Source organism: Scyliorhinus canicula, chromosome 6 (assembly GCF_902713615.1).
Source record: "Scyliorhinus canicula chromosome 6, sScyCan1.1, whole genome shotgun sequence".
Taxonomy (NCBI): domain Eukaryota; kingdom Metazoa; phylum Chordata; class Chondrichthyes; order Carcharhiniformes; family Scyliorhinidae; genus Scyliorhinus; species Scyliorhinus canicula.
The window spans coordinates 105083800-105108955 of record NC_052151.1 but is presented as its reverse complement, the minus strand read 5'-3'; the positions used below and the strand labels follow the sequence as shown (position 1 = coordinate 105108955).

The window sequence follows — 25156 nt, the reverse complement described above, 5'->3', positions numbered from 1 at the left end:
ATATTGTGATCGCTCCTTTCCGAGGGGATCCCTAACTATGAGATCATGAATCAATCCTGTCTCATTACACAGGACACGATGTAGGACCGCTTTTTCCTCATAGGTTCCATTACATACTGTTTAGCTGGTTTAGCTCACCAGGCTAAATCGCTGGCTTTTAAAGCAGACCAAGCAGGCCAGCAGCACGGTCAGATTCCCGTACCAGCCTCCCCGGACAGGCGCTGGAATGTGGCGACTAGGGGCTTTTCACAGTAACTTCATTGAAGCCTACTCGTGACAATAAGCGATTTTCATTTCATTTCATTTCATTTTAGGAAACTATCACGATACATTCTATAAACTCCTTCTCAAGGCTGCCTTGACCGACCTGGTTAAAACAATCGACATGTAGATTAAAATCCCCCATGATAACTGCTGTACCATTTCTGCATGCATCAGTTATTTCTTTGTTTATTGCCTGCCCACCATAATGTTACTATTTGGTGGCCGATAGACTACTCCTATCAGTGACTTTTTCGTCTTACTATTCCTGATTTCCACCCAAATGGATTCAACCTTATCCTCCATAGCACCGATGTCATCCCTTACTATTGCCCAGATGTTATCCTTAGATAACAGAGCTACACCACCTCCCTTACCATCCACTCTGTCCTTCCAAATAGTTTGATACCCTCGGATATTCAACTCCCAGTCGTGACCATCCTTTAGCCATGTTTCAGTAATGGTCAGTAAATCATAGTAATTTACGATGATTTGTGCCATCAACTCCTTTACCTTTTATCCGAATACTACGAGCATTCAGGTAAAGTACACTTATGTTGGCTTTTTTTTACCTCTGTTTTGAATCTTAACACCTCGATCAGTAACCTCTCGGAAGTTATATTTGCTCTTAACTTTTCTCCTAATTTTCCTTGTCGTTGAACCCACATCTTCATGTAACAACCTGCCACGTCACTTACCATTAATGTTTTTACTTCCCGTTTTTATTCCTTTTAGCATTACTGGGCCTATTCACTGAGCTCCCCTCAGTCACTGTATCTTGTACTGTCGCCCTTTTTGATTTTTGACTATGGCTTCTCTGCCTTACACTTTCCTCCTTACTTCCTTTTGCTTCTGTCCCTGTTTTACTCCTTCCAACATCCTGCAGCGGTTCCCATCCCCCTGCCACATTAGTTTAAACCCTCCCCAACAGCTCTAACAAACACCCCCCCCCCCCCCCCCCCCCCCCCATGGACATCGGTTCCAGTCCTGCCCAGGTGCAGACCGTCTGGTTTGTACTAGTCCCACCTCCCCCAGAACCGGTTCCAGTGCCCCAGGAATTTGAATCCCTCCCTCTTGCACCATCTCTCGAGCCACGCATTCATCCTATCTATCCTGACATTCCTACTCTGACTAGCTTGTGGCACTGGCAGCAATCCTGAGATTACTACCTTTGAGGTCCTACTTTTTAGTTTAACTCCTATCCTAAAAAGGGCTTATGGGGTGGAGACTTGCCAATGTTAAGATGGTTCTCCCCATATAATAAGGCTGTGTTCTTCAAACTTTTTTTCTGGGGACCCATTTTTACCAACCGGCCAACCTTCGGGACCCAATTCAGCCGACCTTCAGGACCCAACCGGCTGTCCTTCGCGACCCACGCCGGCTGACCTTTGTGACCCACGCCGGCCGACCTGTGTGACCCACGCCAGCCGACCTGAGCCACCTACCATTTTCTCTTACCTTGTTTGCTGCTGATAAAATGGAGGAAATGGTTTTCGGTCCTTTTGCCCTCGTATACGCTCCTCCATTAGAACCTGTTGGATGAAAGTGAAGCCTTCCGCTGTCTGAAAGTATGGAGTCTCCATCTGTCCAAAGTTCTGCATTTCTTCCGTAAAATTTTATTAAATAAACCACCCCCCCCGCCCGAACTTGTAAAAAAAAAATGAATAAAATAAATGAAAAAAGTAAAGAATAAATTAATAAAATAAATGAATAAAATGAATAACCCCCCCAAAAACTTGTAAAAAAACTAAAGTGATAAAAAATAAATGAATAAAATGAATGAATAAAAAATGGTTACAGAGAAACAGTACACAGGTGAGCATGGAAATACCATTGTGAAAAAGGTAATGCAAGAATGAATATGACTAATCATGATTTGCATTCCTTTTATTCTAATATAGATGGAGACAGGAACATAACACACATAAACTACTTACTTCATTACACCTTTTAAAATTACTCCAGGTAATCAAGGAACAATGAAGTGAAATGATAAATTGTGCATGCCAAATTTTTTCTACATGTTCGCGCCCATTTTAAAGGCCGCTTGCAGCCGACGTTATGAAAAGGCAAAGAATAACCATTGCAGTTAAAGGCACCAGGACTTAAAATATATGCTTGGAATATTAGTTTGTCCTGGGCCCTGAAACTCTATGGGGTTCTCCTGATTTCCTGCTCCAACTTGGAGTAAGCAAGTGGGAGCCTCGCAGATCTCCCAGAGATGCAATGTTATCAATAATTTGCACCATTCCTCTGGGACTTCTGCCAGAATCTCTCCAAAGAGAAATGGGAAGAACACCACCTACGAATTTAAGCAGCGTTATTCCTCTCTAGAGTTCAGAAGAATGAGGAGAGATGAAATTGAGGTATACAAGATGATAAAAGGTGTGGATAAAGTAGACGTGGAGCGGATGCCTCCTCTTGTAGGCCATTCTAGAAGACGAGGTCGTAGTATTAGGATAAGAGCAACAAATTTAAACGGATTTGAGAAGAAACTACTTGTGAATCTGTGGAATTCGCTACCCGAGAGCACGGTGGATGCTGGGACAGTGAGTAAATTTAAGGAGGAGTTAGACAGATTTTTAATTGGTAACGGGTTGAAAGGTTATGGAGAACAGACAGGATGGTGGAGTTAAGGCCAGGATGAGATCAACCATGATCAAATGGTGGAGCAGACTTGATGGGCCAAATGGCCTAATTCTGCCTCTAAATCTTATAGTGACAACAAGAACTTGCATTTGTATGATGCCTTTAATGTGGAAACTTGTCCAAAACATTCAGAAAAAGAAGGGAAATGGAAAATTAAACAGAAGTGAAATAGAATACTAAACAGTGAACATTACAAGCTGCAGGATTTCTTGCAGCAGGGAAATTCAGAGGAGAGAGTCATGGATGGCGTAATCTACATCCTTCTGTTTATTGCCTGGAGTGGACATTCTTTATGGTCTAGTAACCTGCAAAGATGCCAAGGGTAGGTAAACGGAATACGAGCAACAACCTGTACAATGATAAAATTGAACCCTCCTGAATAGAGTTCAACAGAGACGGGTTGTGCACTGGCACAGTGTATTGGGACTGGAATGTACCAAGAGATAAGAATGGATTTTGAGTTTCAGTTTCTCCATACGGCAAGTTCCATTTTTTTTACTATGTCATTCATGGAATCCACAGAGGACATCTGTACCAATATAAAACAATGTAACGGAATCGAAAAACACTTTAAATACATTTGTGCACTCAAAAGTCACACTTTACTGACAGGCAACCATTGCTTCAACATTGCTATTGGTGATGTAAGCAGATGAAAGCTAAATTATTAATCTTGACATTCCTCAGTCAATTATTATAAGTAGAGGATTCAACACATTTCCCGTAAAATGGGTTAACATACTTAAAGTGCTGAATAAGAAATGCCATAAAGAATTTGTTGGCTGATATCACCAAAATTAATTTTTAGACTTAAGATTTTAGTTCAAATAAACCGGGAGGAAAACACACCACTGATGTATATTGTACTTGATGCCACAACACAACACAATGACTGTGACCGAGATCCCCGCCCTTGCGCGGTGTTTCCCACAGGCGGCTCGCCAGTGGCTGCCGTTGGAATTTTCTGTTCCCGCAGAGGTCTGTGCCGTTTTGTATGGCTTGCTCGTCCTGCCACCGGGGAACCCGCTTCAGGGGGAGGTCACCTTCAGTGGAACCAGAAAATCTTGCCAGCAGGAAGGGCCGGAAAATCCCACTCTCCATTTCCTCCTCATTGCCTTTGAGGGTTCTCCATGATTCAGGACACTTGTCTGTTTCTTTATAATCAATCTTAATTCCTTAATACTCCACACACAATTCTAGGTCTAAAGGTCCAACTCAATTTACAAAGTCTAGAATTCTCCGTTCGCCGTGATTTTCTGTTCCTGCCAGCAGTGCATACCCACTGGGGCTTTCCCAGCAGCAGGGTGTGGCTTCATTGGGAAAACTCACTAGCAAGCGGCGGGGAAGAAAGAATCCCTCCGCCAATGAACACCGTGCCGCCGAGAATCACGTATTTTGGGGACCGGAGAATCCAGCCCATAGTCTCAGAACTGCATTTCAAGTGAATCTTGTCAACCTTGATGTAACCTTTGACCCTGAGATGAGCTTCCAAATGAGCATTAAGGCGGCCTATTTCCACCTGTGTAAAACTGCCCAATTCCGCCCTGCCCCAGCTTATCTATTGCTGCAGCCCTCATCTATGCCTCTCACATGTCCAGACTTGACTATTTCCTCGCACCCCTGGCTGGCCTTCCACACTCTCATCTTGGTGCACGTGGCCATCCAAAACTCTGGTGCCTGCGCCCTAACTTGCACCATTTCCCGTTCTCCCATGACCACTGGTTCACTGCCTTACATTGCCCCCTGGTCAAGCAACATCTTGATTATAAATTCCCATCCTTGTTTTCAAATCCCTCCTATCGATCTCTATAATCTCCTCCAACCCCACAACCCTCCTATACAACTGCACTCCTCTAATAGTGGCCTCTTCTGCCTCTCCGATTTTAACTTCCTGCATTGGTGGTCACGCCTTCAACTACTGAGGGTCCGAGCTCTGTAACTCTCTCAACAAATCTCTCCTCCCCCCTACTATTTTTTTTCCTGAAGACACTCCTTAAAGTTTACTTTATTGACCCAACTTTTGGCCATCTAATTCCACCTTATGTGGCCTAGTGCTAAACTTTGCTCTGTGAAGCAACATGGGCTGTTTCATTGTGTTCACAGTGCTAGATAAATACTAGCTGTTGTGGTGAAATGACATCCTGCCTCCAGTGTCCCTTTTAAAACTGTCTCTTGTGCTGTCATTTAAAGTAAACCAGAAAGAGGCCACAAATGGCCACAAATCCCGTAACAGCCTCCCCGAACAGGCGCCGGAATGTGGCGACTAGGGGTGTTTCACAGTAACTTCATTTCAAGCCTACTTGTGGCAATAAGCGATTTTCATTTCATTTTTCATTTCAATATAAAATCAGGCTCCCATTATAGTATCAACCGACAACACAAGATCATCTCTTTTGATTTTTTGCCTTGGGGAAAGGAAAACATGCCTGTCCTTTTTTTATGAATTCAATAAATGTAAAACACAATCTGAACACTGAATATTTAAAGCAACTATCTTTTTCCAACAATAGTTTTTTAAATGCTACATTGGTCCAGAATTTGAAGAATATAAGCATGTGAACAGCACATGCCATTGTGAATGGGCAAGTCGACCAAAAACTTGAACAAAATGCTCCTCTTGTTAGTTTTGTAAAAAATGCATCTCACACATAACCTTACCATTGGAAACATTCTGCCCCAGATTGTCAGTCAGTATTGGTGAAATATCTATTCTGTTAGCCATTGTTCTGGCTTTCGTTTCTATATTCTCAGACTCTTCCCTTGCACATTAGAGGTTGGAGGATTTACAGGCTCATTAACAATCTGCCCAGCTATGATGTGAACATGTAGAGAAGTGTGAGGTGATTCACTTTGGAAAGAATAACAGGAATGCGGACTATTTGGCTAATGGTAAAATTCTTGGTAGTGTGGATGAGCAGAGGGATCTCGGTGTCCATGTACATAGATCCCTGAAAGTTGCCACCCAGGTTGATAGGGTTGTGAAGAAGGCCTATGGTGTGTTGGCCTTTATTGGTAGAGGGATTGAGTTCCGGAGCCATGAGGTCATGTTGCAGCTGTACAAAACTCTGGTACGGCCGCATTTGGAGTATTGCGTACAGTTCTGGTCGCCTCATTATAGGAAGGACGAGGAAGAATAGTCGGGGGAAGGTAGCGGGAGGGGCTACAGGTTCGGTACGGGGGTTCGATGGCTAGCTAAGGCCCAAAACCAAACTAAATAAACATGTTGGGGGGGGGGGGGGGGGGGGGCGCAGTTACTACTACGAAGATGCTTACCTGTAAATATGTATGTTAATTTTTGCGTGTTTGTTTGTTGTTTTTTTTCTTTTTTTTTTTTTTTTTTTTTTTGTTCTTTTTCTCTCCTAACAATTTGTAATTTGTTCAATATAAAATATGAAAACTGAATAAAAACATTTATAAAAAAAAAAAAATTATAGGAAGGACGTGGAAGCTTTGGAATGGATGCAGAGGAGATTTACCAGGATGTTGCCTGGTATGGAGGGAAAATCTTATGAGGAAAGGCTGATGGACTTGAGGTTGTTTTCGTTAGAGAGAAGAAGGTTAAGAGGTGACTTAATAGAGGCATACAAAATGATCAGAGGGTTAGATAGGGTGGATAGTGAGAGCCTTCTCCCGCGGATGGAGGTGGCTAGCATGAGGGGACATAGCCTTAAATTGAGGGGTAATAGATATAGGACAGAGGTCAGAGATAGGTTTTTTACGCAAAGAGTGGTGAGGCCGTGGAATGCCCTACCTGCAACAGTAGTGCACTCGCCAACATTGAGGGCATTTAAAAGTTTATTGGATAAGCATATGGATGATAATGGCATAGTGTAGGTTAGATGGCCTTTAGTTTTTGACTTCCCATGTCGGTGCAACATCGTGGGCCGAAGGGCCTGTACTGCGCTCTATCGTTCTATGTTCTATGTTCTATCTGCTCAACCTTTATGTCAGTAGTTGGTCCTATTTGTTGGGAGAGTTTTCTGAACTCCCACAACCCACATATTGTGGGGCATAATCTATACCCACTAGGCACAAGTTACAAACTGAAGACCAAGCCAGAATTCAGTGCTGCTGCTTACGTCCTCATTAAGCAGGACTTTGGATCCAGCGATATGAATGCTATCACAAAGTCAAAGGTTCCTTTTTTTTGCTCTGGTACTACAATGTTCATATACGTCATTCTTGGGACAAGTTGCAGAGTAGAAACAGGTTACCTTATCATAATCTCTTTTCCTGTGCTGTCCGGCCTAATGGTAGTCAGGTTTCACAGTAAAAGTCACAATACAGCAGCAACTCCTGCTCTTTGCCTCTGAGTTATTGGAAATCATGTAGCCAAACTGAAGTGCAAAAAGCAAATACCACAAGGAGAAATTATAGAACAGATTTTCAAAAAATATTCTTATTTCTGTACTGTAAAAATATGAATGCCTCCAAAATAAATGTAAGTGGAAAGGTTATTTTATGAAAGCAAGGTTATTTACCCTCAGCTGTGTATCCTCCACAAGTGCACACCATTTATTTCTGTCGCAAGAGGGAAGTTTGTAACACTTCATTTTGCATTCTGTTCCTTTCATTATTCTTTATAGCCCAGCTGTTTGAGTTGTCACCTTTCCTCCATTAGTCTTTCAGCTAATGAGGGAATAATATCAGCCATCACTATCACTCTGTGATCACTTGATTGTCGCTGAATTACACAGTTATAGACGGGGACTTTATATTGACTTTCAGGCCTCAAGTTCAAATGAAGCTGAATCTTCAGCTGCTACACGTGATGAAAATGAAAGAGAAGATTCCACTGACAAAATGGAAGGTATGGCATATATTTTAAAGACTATTCTGCTCATATTTACCATTTTGGCTTTTATGCCACTTGTTTTCCATTTACCATCGCTCAACTAGATGAAACAATTCTTGGCTCACATATTCAGTTTTGAGCGACAAGAGTTGACTTTGTACATTATGGGCCATGTTCAGCTCTTGCTATCAGTGGGTACATTTCATTCAATGCCTTGTTTAATTTTTTAATTGCTTATTGAGGCCAAACATTTGTCATGCTTTTAAAAATAAGTTCTGCAATTCCTACAGAAGCATTTTTTTTTCTTTTAACTTTCACCATTCCGAAGTTGAGTTCATGATTTCTAGGTGTGCTGTGACAGATCATGATTTATGCATACCATGCTACCAACATGTACAATTCCTATAAAACGTTGTGATGTGTTCGCTTTTTAAAATATATAATACAGATCAAGTATCCTTTATCTGAAACCCTTGCATTTTGGTATTTAGATATTTCCGGTTTTCGGATCTACAGCATATATGGCAGGCTTATAGGCTAAGCCTGGGCTAGCTATAATCACAATGTTCATATACTTTATTCTTGGGACAAGTTGTAGGGTAGAAACAGGTTACCTTATCATAATTTCTTTCATAGTTTCTCCATTTGCCAAAAATCACTACTTCTTACCTGTTAATACTTATTACACCTGTAATATAACATCACATTGTTTTATTAACATACAAATTAATTGCATAGCTGTTCAGAATAAGTTTAGTTTTTGAATGTGTTCAGTTTTCGGGTGTACGGATAAAGGATATTTAACCTGTAGATTGTTCTTTGATTCCAATGCTGTTTATGTCCCACATTCATAAAGTAGAATTTTGCTGCAGGAGATGTGAAGGAACAGTAAGTAATGAAGTCTATTTCTCAGTTCGGCGAACACTCAGGACAATAACCAGCACCTCTTTTCCTTCCAGTCCAGCTGATTAACCTGCATACCAAGGATGAAGGTGTTCAACAAACAGCTGATATCAATTTAGAAATATCTTACTCTGAGCAAGCTGCAAATATGAAAGAAAAATCAAGCAACATAAATCCCAAAGGAGAGGATGATGCATCTTTGCCTGTAAGTAGGAGGACATTTAGTCCTTTGTGAGTGTGCTAGCTCTTTGAGAGAGATTTCTAATTAGCTCCACAGCACTGCAAAGTTTTCCCCTTCAAATACATATCCAATTCCCATTTGAAAGATTCTGTTAAATTTGCTTCCTCCACCCTTTAAATTAATCATTAGAACTCATTGCACAAGTTTTTTTTCCCTCATATTGCTTCTGATCTTTTGCTAATTCCTTTAAATCTGTGTTCAGTGGTTTCCAACTCTTCTGCCACTGAAACCAGTTTCTCATTATTTACTCTATCAAAATCCTTTATGATTTTAAACACATTTATCAAACCTCCCCTTAAACTTTGCTGCTTCAATGAGAACAACTCCCTACTTCTCCAGTCTGTAGTTAACAGTACCTACAATGTAGGACAAAATGCACAAGATGAAATATTGGGCGCTTGTGATAAAGGGACGGCAACAATTCTGGGTGATTTTAATTGACACATAAATCAGAATGACAATAATAGCTTGGAGGAGGACTTCATAGTATGCTTTTAGAGAATGCATTTAGATATTTTCTTAGAGCATCACATTCTAGAACCAAGCAGAGAGCAGGTAATATTAGACTTGGTATTGTGTAATGCGACCGGATTAATGAATGAACTCAGAGTAAAGCCACCCCTGGGTAGCAGTGACCACAATGTAAATCAGGAGTTGGAAGGGAGAGAAGAGCTTGGTGAATTACAATCACTAGGGAAGCAATACTGAGCAAACCACAGGCTGTCAAGTCTCCGCTTCCTGATCGACTTCATCCTCGGGTCTTAAAAGTGATGGATATTGGAGTTCTTTGAAGGAGTAACATACTCTGTGGATAAAAGGGAGCCTGTAGACATGGCTTTCCAGAAGGTATTTGGTAAGGTGCCGCATCAAATGTTATTGTGGGAAAATAAAAGCTCATGACGTACAAGGTAACATATTAGCAGGGATAGAAGTTTGACTGCCATAAGACAGAGAGTATGCAGAAATGGGTCCCTTTCTGATTTGCAGGATATGCCGAGTGGAGTCCTGCAGGGGTCTGTGCTGAGACCTCAATTGGATGAGGGGAACAAAGTCACGGGAGCTAAATTTGCAAATGAAACAAATATAGATATGACACAGATGGATATAAAAGGGTTGAGTGAGTGGGCAAAAATCAGGCCGATGGAGTATAATGTGGGAAAATGTGAAGTTGTTCACTTTGGCAAGAGAATAAAATGGAGAGAGGCTGTAGAATTCCGAGGTGCAGAGTGATCTAGGTGTTCTGGTGCATGAGTCACGAAATGTTATCACGCAGGTACAGGAGGTCATTAAGAAAGCTAACAGAATGTTATCCTTTACATCAAGAGGAATTGAACATAAACATAAAGACGATACGCTTCAGTTATGCAGGGAATTGGTGAGATCAGGGGCTAGATTCTCCGCCGGCGGGATGCTCTGTTTTGGTTTCCCAATGGCATGGGGCTGCCCCACAATGGGAAACCCCATTGATCAACCGGTGAAATGGAGCATCCACCGGCGGGGTGAAACAGAAATGTTGCACAGCGGGGCGGAGAATCCAGCCCCACATCTCAAACTCTGTGTGCTGTTTTGGTCTCCTTATTCAAGGAAGGATGTAAATGCATTGGAGGCAGTTGAGAAGTTTACAAAACTGATACCTGGAATGAGGGGGTTGTCTTGTGAGGAAAGGTTGGACAGACTGGTCTTGTTTTCACTGGAGTTTAAAAGAGTGAGGGATGGCATGATTGAAGAATATAAGATCCTGAATGGTCTTGACTTGAAGGATGTAGAAAGGAAGTTTCCCTCTGTGGGTAAGTCTAGAATTAGGGGCACTATTTTAAAATTAGGGGTCAACTTCTTTGAGGAGAAAATATTTCCCTCAGAGGGTTGTGCAACTTTGGATTGCTCTGCCTCAGAAGGTGGGGGTCACTGAATATTTTTTAGACGGAGATAGATAGATTCTTGATCGGCAAGGGAATCAAATGTTACCAGGGCCAGATGGGAATCTGGAACTGGAAACACAAACAAATCAGCCGTGATCTTATTGAATGGTGGAGCAGGCTTGAGGGGCTGAATGGCCTACTTCTGTTCCTATTTCATCGATTTGTATTTGCAGTTTCCCACCGCCAAACCTCATTTTGGAGAGCACATCCATCATGTGAGTTTGCAATACTTTGCCAAAGGCTTTCTCCTGGTTCATTTGGTGAGGCAGTTGTTCACCTCCCTATTGCATGCACAGGCAATCATATCTCACGGTAGCGCAAGGCTGTTAAAGATCTTCTTGGTAAGTACAGTGAAAGTCTGATCAGTTTTGTAGTCACATGCAGCTTTGAAATGGGCCCTCAATCTCCGATTTCCTCCCTCTCCCACTCCTGCGTGTAGATGAGGGTAAGGATGCCTTTCCTCATTGATTCTGGCATTATGCCAGCTACAAACATACACTTGCACACTTCCAGCAGGCCTGGAATGATCCAGTCACAGATTTAAAAATAACTCAGTTTTACTAAAGTTCAAAGACCAAATGGCCTTTGTCACTCGTTCGGAGTTGCCAGTTTGTCCTAACTTTCCCATGCGCTGTCATCTTATAAGTCTGTTATAGGGGGCAGGAAAGACAGGGAAGCCATGTTGTCAATGGGCTTGATGTTGCATAGCCGGGCAGAAAAGGATTTGATGATGCTTAGTGTTTCTGGCTACAACAATGTTACCAAGACATCTTCCTTCAGTTTGCTGATCACAAAATGCTCTCCCTCTGTATCCTTTGAAAGAAGAAATGTGAATACGTCTCATTTTGCTCCATGGCTCAGACTCTGGACTCTCACCGTTTGATTGCTGCTCCTACCGTATTTTTCTGAAACACAAAGCAGCTTTGAAATTCTGGCTGGGTCCTCCCAGCCTGGCTTCTCCAGAAATGCAGAGCGTATCTATAGTCCATTGGTGGACTTGCAGCAGAGTAGCTTTGGGGAAAGAATGGAGATATACTCTTTTTATAGTATTAGCTGCCATGTGGTAAGTTTAAATGTTCAGTATGAATGGTAGTGAATGGCCCGAGTGGATGAATGGTTGAGTGAACAGGATGGTGGGGAAGATAATTGGCTAGGTGGGCAGGGTTCCAGATGAGTGAAGTGGTAAGTGGTAGGGTGGAAGGTGGGTTGAGTGGTAGGTGGACAGGGTGGCAGGTGGGTAGGGTGGAAGGTGATTTGGGTGGCAAGTGGGCAGGCTGGTAATGGGGTAGGGTGGCTGATGGGTAGCTGGGTAAGATAGATGAGGTGGGTAACTGAGCAAGTAGGTAGGTGGGTGTTAGGTGGGACGGGGCGAGTCAGGGATTTAGTTGGGAGGGGGGGTATGGAGATTAGTCAGGGGAACGGGGACGGTGGTCGGGAGGGGTAGTCAGGTACAGTTGAGGGAATAGTTAGGAGATCGTGGTAGTCAAGGGGATTTGGGGATAGTTAGGCATCAGGAGGTAGTCAGGGTATTGAGGGGGTGTCAGAGGGACTCACTGTCATTGATTGGAGGTTATATCTGTTGTTACCCAAGAGTTCCGATGAGGATTTTTCTATCTAACATTTCTTGGATAACTCTCCAGGTTACTACATCAGAACTGTCCAAAATCTCTAACTCAGGATTGGAGAATTTTGCGGAGGGTCCAGAGGAGTTTGGGATCGATTCTGGGCAATTCCCTCAGACGATCAGCACATCAGGACATCCATGATTGAGTTGATCCCTCATTTCTTTGAAGCTAGCCCTTTGTTGCGAATCCATTCTTAATATCCAGGCCCCTATATGACAATTAAGCAGATCTCCATATATCATTGCTATATCTCCATAATGAAATAATGACCAAAGTGTTACATTTCCTTATAGATGCTTAAAAAGTGATCTTGGTAAAATTCAAAAGTCCACCCAACATTTATCCTTTAAGGAATACCACCAGAAAACAGATGGTCCAATCATTTATTTTGTTGCTTTTTTTTGTGTGGGATCTTGCTGTGCATTAATTAAATGCTGAAATTTGCTGTATCACAATAATGATCATGCTTGAAAATTATTTCATTGTTGGGGTGGCACGTGGCGCAGTGGTTAGCACTGGGACTACGGCGCTGAGGACCCGGGTTTGAATCCCAGCCCTGGGTCACTGTCCATGTGGAGTTTGCACATTCTCCCTGTGTCTGTGTGGGCTTCACCCCCACAACCCAAAGATGTGCAGGTTAGGTGGATTGGCCATGCTAAATTGCCCCTTAATTGGAAAAAAAAATAATTAGGTATTCTAAATTTATTTTTAGGAAAGTATTTCATTGTTTATGATGCATTTTGGGATGGACTAAGGCTGGGAAAAGTTTCTTTTATTCTTAAGAACTACCGGCTGCCAAAAGAAAAGACAGGAACCACTAAAGCAGGAAATCTCGCACCTCAGGATATGAAGAAAGTCCGGTCATTGGCCCTGATAGAAATGACAGCTCTGTACGATACACTCGGTGTGGACTTCAAACATCATAAAGCAACAAAAGTCAAAATGAGAGGTAAATATTGGTCCTTTAGAGGATGAGAAGGGAGTTTTAATAATGGGAAATGAGGAAATGGCTGAGGAACTGAACAGGTTTTTTGGGTCGGTCTTCACAGTGGAAGACACAAATAACATGCCAGCGACTGATAGAAATGAGGCTATGACAGGTGAGGACCTTGAGAGGATTGTTATCACTAAGAAGGGAGTGATGGGCAAGCTAATGGGGCTAAAGGTAGACAAGTCTCCTGGCCCTGATGGAATGCATCCCAGAGTGCTAAAAGAGATGGCTAGGGAAATTGCAGATGCACTAGTGATAATTTACCGAAATTCACTAGACTCTGGGGTGGTCCCGGTGGATTGGAAATTAGCAAACGTGACGCCACTGTTTAAAAAAGGAGGTAGGCAGAAAGCAGGAAATTATAGGCCAGTGAGTTTAACTTCGGTAATAGGGAAGATGCTGGAATCTATCATCAAGGAAGAAATTGCGAGGCATCTGGATAGAAATTGTCCCATTGGGCAGACGCAGCATGGGTTCGTTAAAGGCAGGTCATGCCTAACTAATTTAGTGGAATTTTTTGAGGACATTACCAGTGCAGTAGATAACGGGGAGCCGATGGATGTGGTATATCTGGATTTCCAGAAAGCCTTTGACAAGGTGCCACACAAAAGGTTGCTGCATAAGATAAAGATGCATGGCATTAAGGGTAAAGTAGTAGCATGGATAGAGGATTGGTTAATTAATAGAAAGCAAAGAGTTGGGATAAATGGGTGTTTCTCTGGTTGGCAATCAGTAGCTAGTGGTGTCCCTCAGGGATCCGTGTTGGGCCCACAATTGTTCACAATTTACATTGATGATTTGGTGTTTGGGACCAAGGGCAATGTGTCCAATTTTGCAGATGACACTAAGATGAGTGGTAAAGCGAAAAGTGCAGAGGATACTGGAAGTCTGCAGAGGGATTTGGATAGGTTAAGTGAATGGGCTCGGGTCTGGCAGATGGAATACAATGTTGACAAATGTGAGGTTATCCATTTTGGTAGGAATAACAGCAAACGGGATTATTATTTAAACGATAAAATATTAAAGCATGCCGCTGTTCAGAGAGACTTGGGTGTGCTAGTGCATGAGTCACAGAAGGTTGGTTTACAAGTGCAACAGGTGATTAAGAAGGCAAATGGAATTTTGTCCTTCATTGCTAGAGGGATGGAGTTTAAGACTAGGGAGGTTATGTTGCAACTGTATAAGGTGTTAGTGCGGCCACACCTGGAGTATTGTGTTCAGTTTTGGTCTCCTTACTTGAGAAAGGACGTACTGGCACTGGAGGGTGTGCAGAGGAGATTCACTAGGTTAATCCCAGAGCTGAAGGGGTTGGATTATGAGGAGAGGTTGAGTAGACTGGGACTGTACTCGTTGGAATTTAGAAGGATGAGGGGGGATCTTGTAGAAACATTTAAAATTATGAAGGGAATAGATAGGATAGATGCGGGCAGGTTGTTTCCACTGGCGGGTGACAGCAGAACTAGGGGGCATAGCCTCAAAATAAGGGGAAGTAGATTTAGGACTGAGTTTAGGAGGAACTTCTTCACCCAAAGGGTTGTGAATCTATGGAATTCCTTGCCCAGTGAAGCAGTTGAGGCTCCTTCATTACATGTTTTTAAGGTAAAGATAGATAGTTTTTTGAAGAATAAAGGGATTAAGGGTTATGGTGTTCGGGCCGGAAAGTGGAGCTGAGTCCACAAAAGATCAGCCATGATCTAATTGAATGGCGGAGCAGGCTCGAGGGGCCAGATGGCCTACTCCTGCTCCTAGTTCTTAATGAGAATACATTATTTTCGAATGTTTAAACATTACTTCCATGTGAGGTTGATATATTTAACTCCTTGTGTATAAACTTTTCATTTATTTTAATTATTCATGAAATTTTAGATTTTCTTCCTCCATGGGGATGGACTTAATTGCATTATTTCCTCTCAGGTTGAACTAACACTGGATTGCATCATGTGTGCTGTGTGTGGGGTTAAGTCAGTCAGGAAAAAGTGCTCTCTGTCGTATACTTTTTCACATTCCACAACCATGTCAAGGATTTACGAGAAATAGCAACAGATGGGATGGCTGATTTACAGTAAAGGCCAAAGTAATAAAATGAATGAACTCTTGTCGCCACAATAAGAAAGGTGTGATCTTCAATCTGGGATCAATTTCAGGGTAACAATTAGAGCCATAGAGTCTTACAGCACAGAAACAGGTGCTTCGACCCACCATGTCTATGCAGACCATCAAATACCAATCTATACTAATCCCATTTACCAGCACTTGGTCCACAGCCGACTATGCTTTGGCGATTTAAGTGCTTGTCCGGATGCTTCTTAAATGTTGCAAGAGTTCCTGCCTCCACCACCTTCTCAGGCAGCATGTTCCATATTTCCCAGTTGAGGCCGTACTTGTGTGTGAAACTTGGCTACAAGTTTCTGCTCGGCGATTCTGCGTTGTCGCGTGTCCTGAAGGCTGCCTTGGAGAACGATTCCCGAAGATTAGAGGCTGAATGCCCTTAACTGCTGAAGTGTTCCCTGACTGGAAGGGAACATTCCTGTCTGGCGATTGTCGTGCATAATTTTGTATATCTTTATCAGTTCCCTTCTCAGCCTCCTCTGCTTCAGGGAAAACAAACCCAACCTATCCAGTCTCTCCTCATAGCTGCAATTTTCCATCCCAGGCAACATCCTGGTGAATCTCCTGCGCACCCCCTCCTGTGCAATCACATTCCGCACGAGGTTATTTTTAAAATCCTAATTCTAGCATAATCTTCAAATATTCTGGCTGCTGAGGTTATGTGACAAGGGCTGGAATTTTCCATTTACGCGGGTGGGGTTTTCTGGTCTGGTACTCTGAAATTAGATCATCTTTAAAGGGCGCCCCAATCAGCAGAGAAGGAAACCCCCCCCCCCCCCCCCACGGATAGGGAGGGCTCCCCAACCACAGCACAAGCAACGGTGCTCTCCCCTCCCCCAAACACCCCCACTATCACAACACAAGTAACAGGGCCTCTCTTCCCCCCCCCCCCCCCCCCCCCCCCCGGCTTCACAGGCATCGTCGGGTTGCCACGTACCACCACAGTCCATAGTCTCAAGGACACTCTTCCCCCCTCCCCCACCATCACAGTCTCAGTGGCACACTCCCCTCCTCATGAGCATCAATCCTTCACAACACACGTAAGGGGAATCCCTCCCATGGGGCTCGAGAGCGCCCACTCCTGGCAGTGCAAACCTGTGCCAGGGTACTACACAGGCATGTCCTTTTCCCCCGGGGACTGTACTTACCTTGGAGCACCCGGCAGGATCCACTTGGCTGTTTGCCATCCGTACATACCTGTTGTAAACTTCCCCGACATGATGTCACATCAAAGAACGATGAGTATTAAATGAAGGGGGTTCATGTGGCAGGGGCTCATTAATTACATTAAAATTCATGCAAATATATTGCAATGAGGTTCTCGCCCTTTGTGGACAAGAACCTAGTTACATCATAGGTGAGGGTTGTGGAAAATTGAGAAACATGATCTTGCCAGCAAGAATCATGTTTCCCGACTCCTGTGAAATGTGCGCCCAGGTCGTCGTTCTTGCTCTTGGCGAACGGGGGTGCAAAACCGCCTCCAAGGCACGTAGTTGTAGGCCCAGAATGAGTCTGAATTTGTATAAGCAATATGGATCATTAGTTTAATGATCAGTCAGGTGCTCATATGCTCGTTTGGAAGCCACATCATGAAATCAATCGCACAGATTCAGTACCTGTTAATAGCTAACCCTTCTCCCTCCCTTTCTTTTCAGTTTAGGACCATTCTGTAATGTGAACAAGTTATTTCTGATCTTAAGTTTTGAACTCACTACATGTTTAAAAAGATAAAATTATTTTTTAATATATAAATTACCATATAAAACATTGCAACGGGATCAGATGTATGGAATTGAGAGAGCAAACGTTGTCCTTCAAAGTTCAGTGAACTCAGGATTTTCAATATGTGCTTTCAGAAATGGGATTGTTCGGAGTTCCACTATCATTGCTATTGGAACAAGATCAGAAAAAAGTACCAGGAACCAAAGTCCCACTCATCATTCAGAAAGTAAGTAGAGAATGCAATATATATTCACCTGACTATTGATAGTAGGATGTTAGGCGCGGCAAAGTAGACAAGGATCAGACGGGGTAAATTCTGCTAATGGACTTTATTAGAGGTCTTGAAATGGCCAGGAGAGCAGGTCTGCCTTAAACTCCGTGTCGGGAGTTAGACAAACCTCATCTCGGCTTACAGACGCGACAGCATAGGTTATATACATTTTAGACGGTCTTATCATTCCTCTTTGCTCCTCCCATTATTCTGTAGCCTGGCCTCTTCCTAACAAGTAATGTTTATTCTAGACCCTCAAGATCTCCATAGTGACACTATGAACCTTAATATCCGAGGAGTCTCCCATGACCTTTAGAATTGGTGATAGGTCACATACCTAGATATTTGCTCGCTGGAGACTCCTTCATCTTATATGGGGGGAATTCATGGCTTCCAATTCCTTCCCTCCCAGAATGGCTAATGGCAGCAGCTTGGATTCTTATGAAAACAAAGAATCAGTCTCTCTCTTATCACCTATCTGGCCATGAGGCCCCAACTAGCTTCTTACTGCAACCCTAAAAAGTTACACTGGATCATTTAACTTTTAATAAAAAGGCTCCTAATTCACAGAATATTTTATGATGACTGTTGTAAAAGATTATAATCCGAATTAAATTTAAAGTTATACAAAGTGTGTCCTTAATATAAGTGTGTATCCATGATTACCATTTATAAAGGTTATACAAAGTGAATTCATAACATAAGTGTGTGGCATTAATCACAGTTTATAATATGACCGTCTACATCACTTCCTACATATGTTTTAGTTAATACATAGTAACATAATAACAATAGCGAAAACTTGTGTCATTACAGGCTAACCATATACTTTTTTAAAAATAAATTTAGAGTACCCAGTTATTGTTTCCAATTAAGGGGCAATTTAACGTGGCCAATCCACCTAACCTGCACATCTTTGGGTTGTTGGGGTGAAACCCATGCAGACCCGGGGAGAATGTGCAAACTCCACACGGACAGTGACCCAGGGCTGGGATTCTAACCCGGGTCCACAGTGCCGTAGTCCCAGTGCTAACACTGCACCATCGTGCTGCTCTCTGCTCAGATTTTTAATGTTACATCAAAGAAAGTCATTTTTGCAACCAAGAAATCAGATCAAGAGCACTACAGTGGCGGCAAAAGGCAGGATAATAGTGTAGTATCTGAAACACTAGGGGCTTAATACTATAAATCATTGGAGGGTGCGGTGTTCATAATACCTCAGTCATTAACTTCGTATTTGAGCTTGGATGTATGACATCAATGCTCAGTGGGACCCTGTGGAAGTTAACACACAGACCTTGCTGGGGAAGTTTCATCTTCCGACAGGCAATTCCCCTGCACCCCAAGACCCTCTGCAAAAGTATCTTGACTCTTAGGGAGAGTTGCAGACATGGGACAGTTCTGATGTACTTTCTGGATAGTTATCCAGGCAATGAGCACAAGAACATCTAGTCTAATCCTTGGATATTTGCACAACTGAACCACCTCCCTGACCTCAATCTAACTTCTGACCATCCCCTCCTACCCCCAACTACACCCTCAACAACCCAACTATTCTCCTGACCCCACCATGCCTCCCTCAACCATACCCTCGACCACCTGATTACCCCCAGACCACCTAGCTAACAGCTAACACCCTGACCATCAGATCACCCTCACCAACCAGATGCGACCGTCTCTAACCACCAAACTTCTCCTGGACCTGACCACTCAACTATCCCCTGACCACCATGATGACCATCAGTAAATTTGCAGATGATATGAAAATTTGTGGGGTGGTAAATAGTGAGGAGGATATAGATAGGCTGGTCAGATGGGCTGATCAGCGGCAAATAGAATTCAAATCAGATAGGTGTGAGATGATGCACTTGGACAGGAAAAACAGGGAATACATACTGAACGGAAGGACCATAGGAAGCACGAAAGATCAGAGGACCTTGGTTTCCAGTACGCCATCCCTTAATGTAACAGGGCAAGTGGTTACAAATACATATGTATACTTTATTAGCCGAGGCATATTGTTTAAGGGCAGGGAGATTATGCTGGAGCTGCATTAAACATTGAATGAGCCACACCTAGAGTATTTTTCTGGAATCCACATCATAAGAGGGATGTGGACTGCATAGCACTGGAAAGGGTGCAGAGGAGATTTACCAAGATGTTGCCTGGGCTGGAGATCAATTACCCAACTATCCCATACCACATTACCCACTTCACCGACCTTATTGGGGAACCGATTTAGCTCAGTGGGCTAGACAGCTGATTCATGATGCAGCGTGGGTTCAAATCCCATACTGGCTGTGGTAATCCATGAAAGTCCTGCCTTCTCAACCTTGCCCCCTGCCTGAGGTGTGGTGATCCTCAGGTTAAATCACCATCGATCAGCTCTCCCCCTCAAAGTAGAAAGCAGTCTATGGTCATCTGGGACTGTGGCAACTTTACCTTTACCCTACTTTACCTTTACCTCCCACTTACCCACTGACGTCACCCATGTACCCACCCTAACAATCATTCATGCACTCATCCATTCACCCATTCACTAACAGTTAAACATACCAAACGGCAGGTGGTACCACAAAAAGAGGGTTGTGCTCTCTCCACCCCTCCATCACCCCTACTCTGCTTTGATGGAGCTCTCTGAGGGATGCTGCACTCCATATTATTGGAAAGGCTGGGCCTGGTAGGTCCCAGAGGAAATGAAGAGCAGCATTGAATCAGGAATTTTTAGATGAAGCGGCAATCTAACAATGTTTGCTGATCCTCGGGAGATCTAGGTCTTTATATATATATGCTTTGTGTATGGGTTATCTAGATAACCCAATTATTCAAAATAGTTGGAACTTCTCTGCAGTTGCCGAGTTGGCTCATCTCTGATTTAGATACTTTAGTTGGTGTGACACCGATTTTCTAACATGAAATTACCAATATTTCTGCAGCTTATTATTCACATAGAGGAGGAAGGGTTGAATACGGAAGGAATTCTACGAATACCTGGACTTGCATCTAGAATTAAGGTATTTTGAGAAGAACTTATATTCATTGGAAGGAAACTACCTGCACATGTACAAACTGAAAATATGTAAATCTGCAGTAGTTTTATTGGAGTGATTGTCTAAATAAGTTATTTAAATTACATCTGCAATGTCAATATATAGCCATCTATGCTGCGTGTGCACAGATCTAAAAAACACTTGAAGGTGATTTTGACACTATTTTCCCAGTGAGAACAGAGCAGGCAGTTGAAATTGCCGTAGAGTATTTTAAATCACAGTTTTTTTGTAAGAAGAGGCATGTAGGGGAGCTCATGGCAAGAGGATATTAAAATGAGAGCCAGAACATTCAGATGTGAAACACGAACGTCGGTGAAAAATCTGGAACAACCTTCTTCAAAAGGCTTTCGGTTCGAGATAAATTGAAATTTGATAGATACTTGTTAAGTGGTGACAAAGACTTCCAGCTGGATTCTCCGTCGGCAGGATTCCCTGTTTCGCCGGCAGTGCCCTCACGCCCATGGAATTCCCGATGGGAAACCCCAATAGCCGGCTGCCAGGACGGACCCATCAGATGGAGTGGCGACAGTGACCACCAGCTCCCCCAATTTTCATGCCTCTGATGAGGCTGCATCTCACAGCCAGCACACAGGACATGGCGGCATGGCTGTCCATGTGCTGCCGACAAGTGAGCCGGGGCCCTCCGGCCTCAGAGCCCCCAGAGGACACTTGGCAGGAGCAGCGAAGGCCACGGGACAGGGTAAGCAGCTGGCTGCCTCCACCTCAGATATGCATCCTGGGGACACACCTAGACATAGTGGTAGAGCTAGGAAGGCAAAGCACATCAGGGATCACTGAGAGCACCGGGTGAGTGTGGGAGGGAATAGGTAGAAGCTGAGGGGGCTGGGGGTGTGCGATTGGGCAGCACCATCGGGAGAGTGGGGAATTGTAGAACACAATAAACACCTTTGTGCACAACTAGTATGTTACTTTCTTCGAACGCTTGGCCCATCACTCCACGCAAACACCCTCTGGCCGTGGACATGTCACTGGAGCTATGTCCCATCCCGAGTGTCCGGGTGTTGGCTGTTGCGTGTATGGTGTTGCCTCCCGCAGTGTTCAAACACAATGTCCAGGCATCAAGGTGTGATTGGGATGCTAGGCAATGACTCCCACATGTTACATGGCCCATCCACCCTTGGGAATTCGCTAAATAATAATAATCTTTATTGTCACAAGTAGGCTTACATTAACACTGCAATGAAGTTACTGTGAAAAGTCCCAAGTCGCCACATTCCGGCGCCTGTTCGGGCCACAGAGGGAGAATTCAGAATGTCCAATTCACCTAACAGCTGGGTTGTGTGAAATGCTCACTTAACCATTATTGCCAATTGCCTGTTAGCAATAGCCTTCAGCCACATAGCCAGAAAGCCTCGGCAGTTGATGGGGTTTATAGGTGGTCGATGGTGCAGATGGGCAGGGACAGGATGGGTACATATGATCCAGGTATTGACATGGTGGTGCCCCAGGCTCTTTGCTACTCACCTCCCCTTCTGCCGCATTCACGTTTTTCAAAAGGAGTACGAGTCGGTGCTAGTGTGACCACTTGCTGGGCAGTGCGCTGAATCAGGCGAGGCCATTGGATATGGGGTGACACTTGTAAATTGTATAGAAATATGGCTTAAGTGGTGATAATTGGTTTCTCGCCACGCGATGGCGAGATCTCGATTTCATTTACGGGAGCAGGCTTGTTGCATCTTAAACTGTTTGGCGGCAGGCGCGGTTCCCGTTTCCTGTCTCTCCCGCTATTCACCAGCCTTGTTTCGCTTGAGCGAGAGCATTTCGAGGGCGGAGAATTGCGCCCCAAATTTCCACGTCAGGATGCTGAGTGACTTGGAGGGGATCACCCGGGTGGTCGTGTTTCCATGCATCTACTTAACTGCCCTTGTCCTTCTAGATGTTGCCGTCATGGATTTGGATGGTGCTGTCTAAGGAGCTGTGATGGGTTTCTGCAGTGCTCCTTGTAGATGGTATACAGTGCCACTACTGTGCATCAGTGGTGGAGGGAGTAAATGGATGGCGTGCCAATCAAGTTGGCTGCATTTTCCTGGATGATGTTGAGCTTCATAAGTGTTGTTTATGCTGCACTCATCCAGCAAGTGGAGATTATTGCATCACACTCTGATATTGGGGGATTCAACAATTGTAATGTCATTGAATGTCAAGGGGAAATGGTTGGATTCTGTCTTGTTGGCAACGATCATTTCATGGAACTTGTGTGGCATGAATGTTACTTGCCACTTGTCAGCCCAAGTCTGGATATTGTCCAGAACCTGAGCATGGACAACTTCAGTATTTCAGGAGTGCGTATGGTACTGAGTATTGTGCAATCATCAGCGAGCATCCTCACTTCTGAACTCATGTTGGAAGGAAGGATATTGATGAAGCAGCTGAAGATGGTTGGTCCTAGAACCCTTCCCTGAGGAGCTCCTGCATTGATGTCCTGTAACTAAGAGAATTGATTTTGAACAATCGCAACCATCTTCCTTTGTGCTTGGCTTGAGTCCAACCAGTGAAGATTTCCATTGACTCCAGTTTTGCCAGGGAGTTTTGTTGAGAGAGATGGAGTGATGAAGATTTTATGCACCTTGGCTTGTGTTGGAAGATTATTGACATGTTTTGTACATTGAACCCAGTCCTGAGGTGATGTTGCTCTCAGCCACCACTGTCCAGCTATAGATTATTTCTGTTCCTGCAGGTACTTGGGGACAGCACCTTCCTGAATGCCTTAACCTCCTCCACAGTGACCTCCATTGAAGCTTGAGAAAGCTGAGGGGAACTCTGCTACTCATTGCTGTGATGATAAATGTGTCCATACTGTTTCAACATAGTCTTTCATAGTCTTTGTTCAAGAGCTCGATGTGCAGATAAGTTTGGCAGGCCCCTTTTCAGATGTGATTAATTGGTCAATCATATTAAAATTAGGGCTGTAATTTCAGTGCTGCTGAAATTCAGAGTGGGACATGTGAGGGTAATCGAGTGAATCAGTCAGGTATACAACAGATCTAACTTGTAAAAACAAACAGATTACCCATATGAAGATAAATCCATAGGGGATGTAAACAACATTACGCATATTAAGTGATATGCAGGACTTTGCTCTCAAATACGGGCAGCATGGTAGCACAGTTGGTAGCACTGTGGCTTCACAGCTCCAGAGTCCCAGGTTCGATTCTCAGCTTGGGTCACTGTCTGTGCGGAGTCTGCACATTCTCCCCGTGTCTGCGTGGGCTTCCTCCGGGTGCTCCAATTTCCTCCCACATTCCAAAGATGTGCAGGCTAGGAGGATTGACAATGCTAAATTGCCCTTAAGTTAAATGGGGTTGCAGGGTTACAGGGATAGGGTGGAGGTGTGGGCTGAAGTAGGGTGCTCTTTCCAAGAGCCGGTGCAGACTCGATGGGCCGAATGGCCTCCTTCTGCACTGCAAATACTATAAAATGTAACATAATGCTGTACTGATGATGTTGTTGAAGGTGATATGTTCATCTTTTCTCTCCCATGTGATTTAAGAGCCTACGTGAAGAACTAGAAACAAAGTTCTATGAAGGAATCATTAACTGGGAAAATGTACGTCAGCATGATGCAGCAAGTATACTAAAGCTCTTTGTAAGAGAACTGCCACATCCACTCGTCACTCTCGAGTACCTTGATGCCTTTCTTGCTGTACAAAGTAAGTTATTAATCTCATGTTTTACTAGCATGCATAATAAAAATGGAAACATAGGGCCCGATTTTTCACATGGAGGCAAGTAGCTTGAGTCAGGAAATATCCCAGCTTGACGCACCTGCCTCAGGACAAAGCACTCAATGCTATCCCCAACTGCTCAAAGCTATTACTGCACACTCAAATCTATTCCTGCATGCTCAAAGCTATTCCTGCATGCTTAAAGCTATTCCTGCATGCTCAAAGCTATTCCTGCATGCTCAAAGCTATTCCTGCATGCTCAAAGCTATTCCTGCATGCTCAAAGCTATTCCTGCATGCGCAAAGCTATTCCTGCATGGTCAAAGCTATTCCTGAATGCTTAAAGCTATCTCCGCATGCTCAAAGCTGTCATGCATGCACAAAGCTTTTCCTGCATGCTCAAAGCTATTTCTGCATGCTCAAAGCAACCCCGCACACTCAAAACTATTCCTTAATGCTCAAATCTATTCCTATGCACTCAAAGCTACCCCCATGTGCTCAAAGCTATTCCTGCATGCTCAAAGCTACCCCTAACAGCTCAAAGCTATTACTGCACACTCAAATCTATTTCTGCACACTCAAAGCTTTCCCTGCAGGCTCAAAGCTATTCCTGTGCACTCAAATCTATTCCTGCATGCTCAAACCTATCCCCGTGTGCTCAAAGCTAACCCCGTGTGCTTAAAGATATCCCTGCATGCTCAAAGATATCCCTGCATGCCCAAAGATATCCCCGTGTGCTCACAGCTATCCCCGCACCCTCAAATCTATCCCCGTGTGTTCAAAGTTATCCATGTGGTCAAAGCTAGCCTGGTGTGCCGAAAGTTATCCTGGTATGTAGAAGCTATCCTGGTGTGCTCAAAGCTATCCCCATGGGCTCAAAGCTATCCTCGTGTGCTTAAAGCTAACCCCATTGTGGATGAGGAGGAAATGAGGCA

The 25156-nt window shown here is 43.7% G+C and overlaps 1 protein-coding gene across 6 annotated transcripts in view; it reads left to right on the top strand.

Moving 5' to 3' along the window:
* The window catches only part of arhgap18 (Rho GTPase activating protein 18), a 183973-nt gene that overhangs the window by 129518 nt on the left and 29299 nt on the right, over nucleotides 1-25156 (top strand). For 5 of the 6 annotated variants that reach the window (XM_038799804.1, XM_038799803.1, XM_038799800.1 and 2 more), the window contains 6 exons: nucleotides 7639-7720; nucleotides 8665-8813; nucleotides 13177-13342; nucleotides 17350-17441; nucleotides 20423-20500; nucleotides 24048-24207. In XM_038799804.1, coding sequence (XP_038655732.1) covers nucleotides 7639-7720; nucleotides 8665-8813; nucleotides 13177-13342; nucleotides 17350-17441; nucleotides 20423-20500; nucleotides 24048-24207 — 727 coding nt within the window. The remainder of the gene's footprint in view (nucleotides 1-7638; nucleotides 7721-8664; nucleotides 8814-13176; nucleotides 13343-17349; nucleotides 17442-20422; nucleotides 20501-24047; nucleotides 24208-25156) is intronic. The other variant, XM_038799802.1, reaches the window with a different exon arrangement.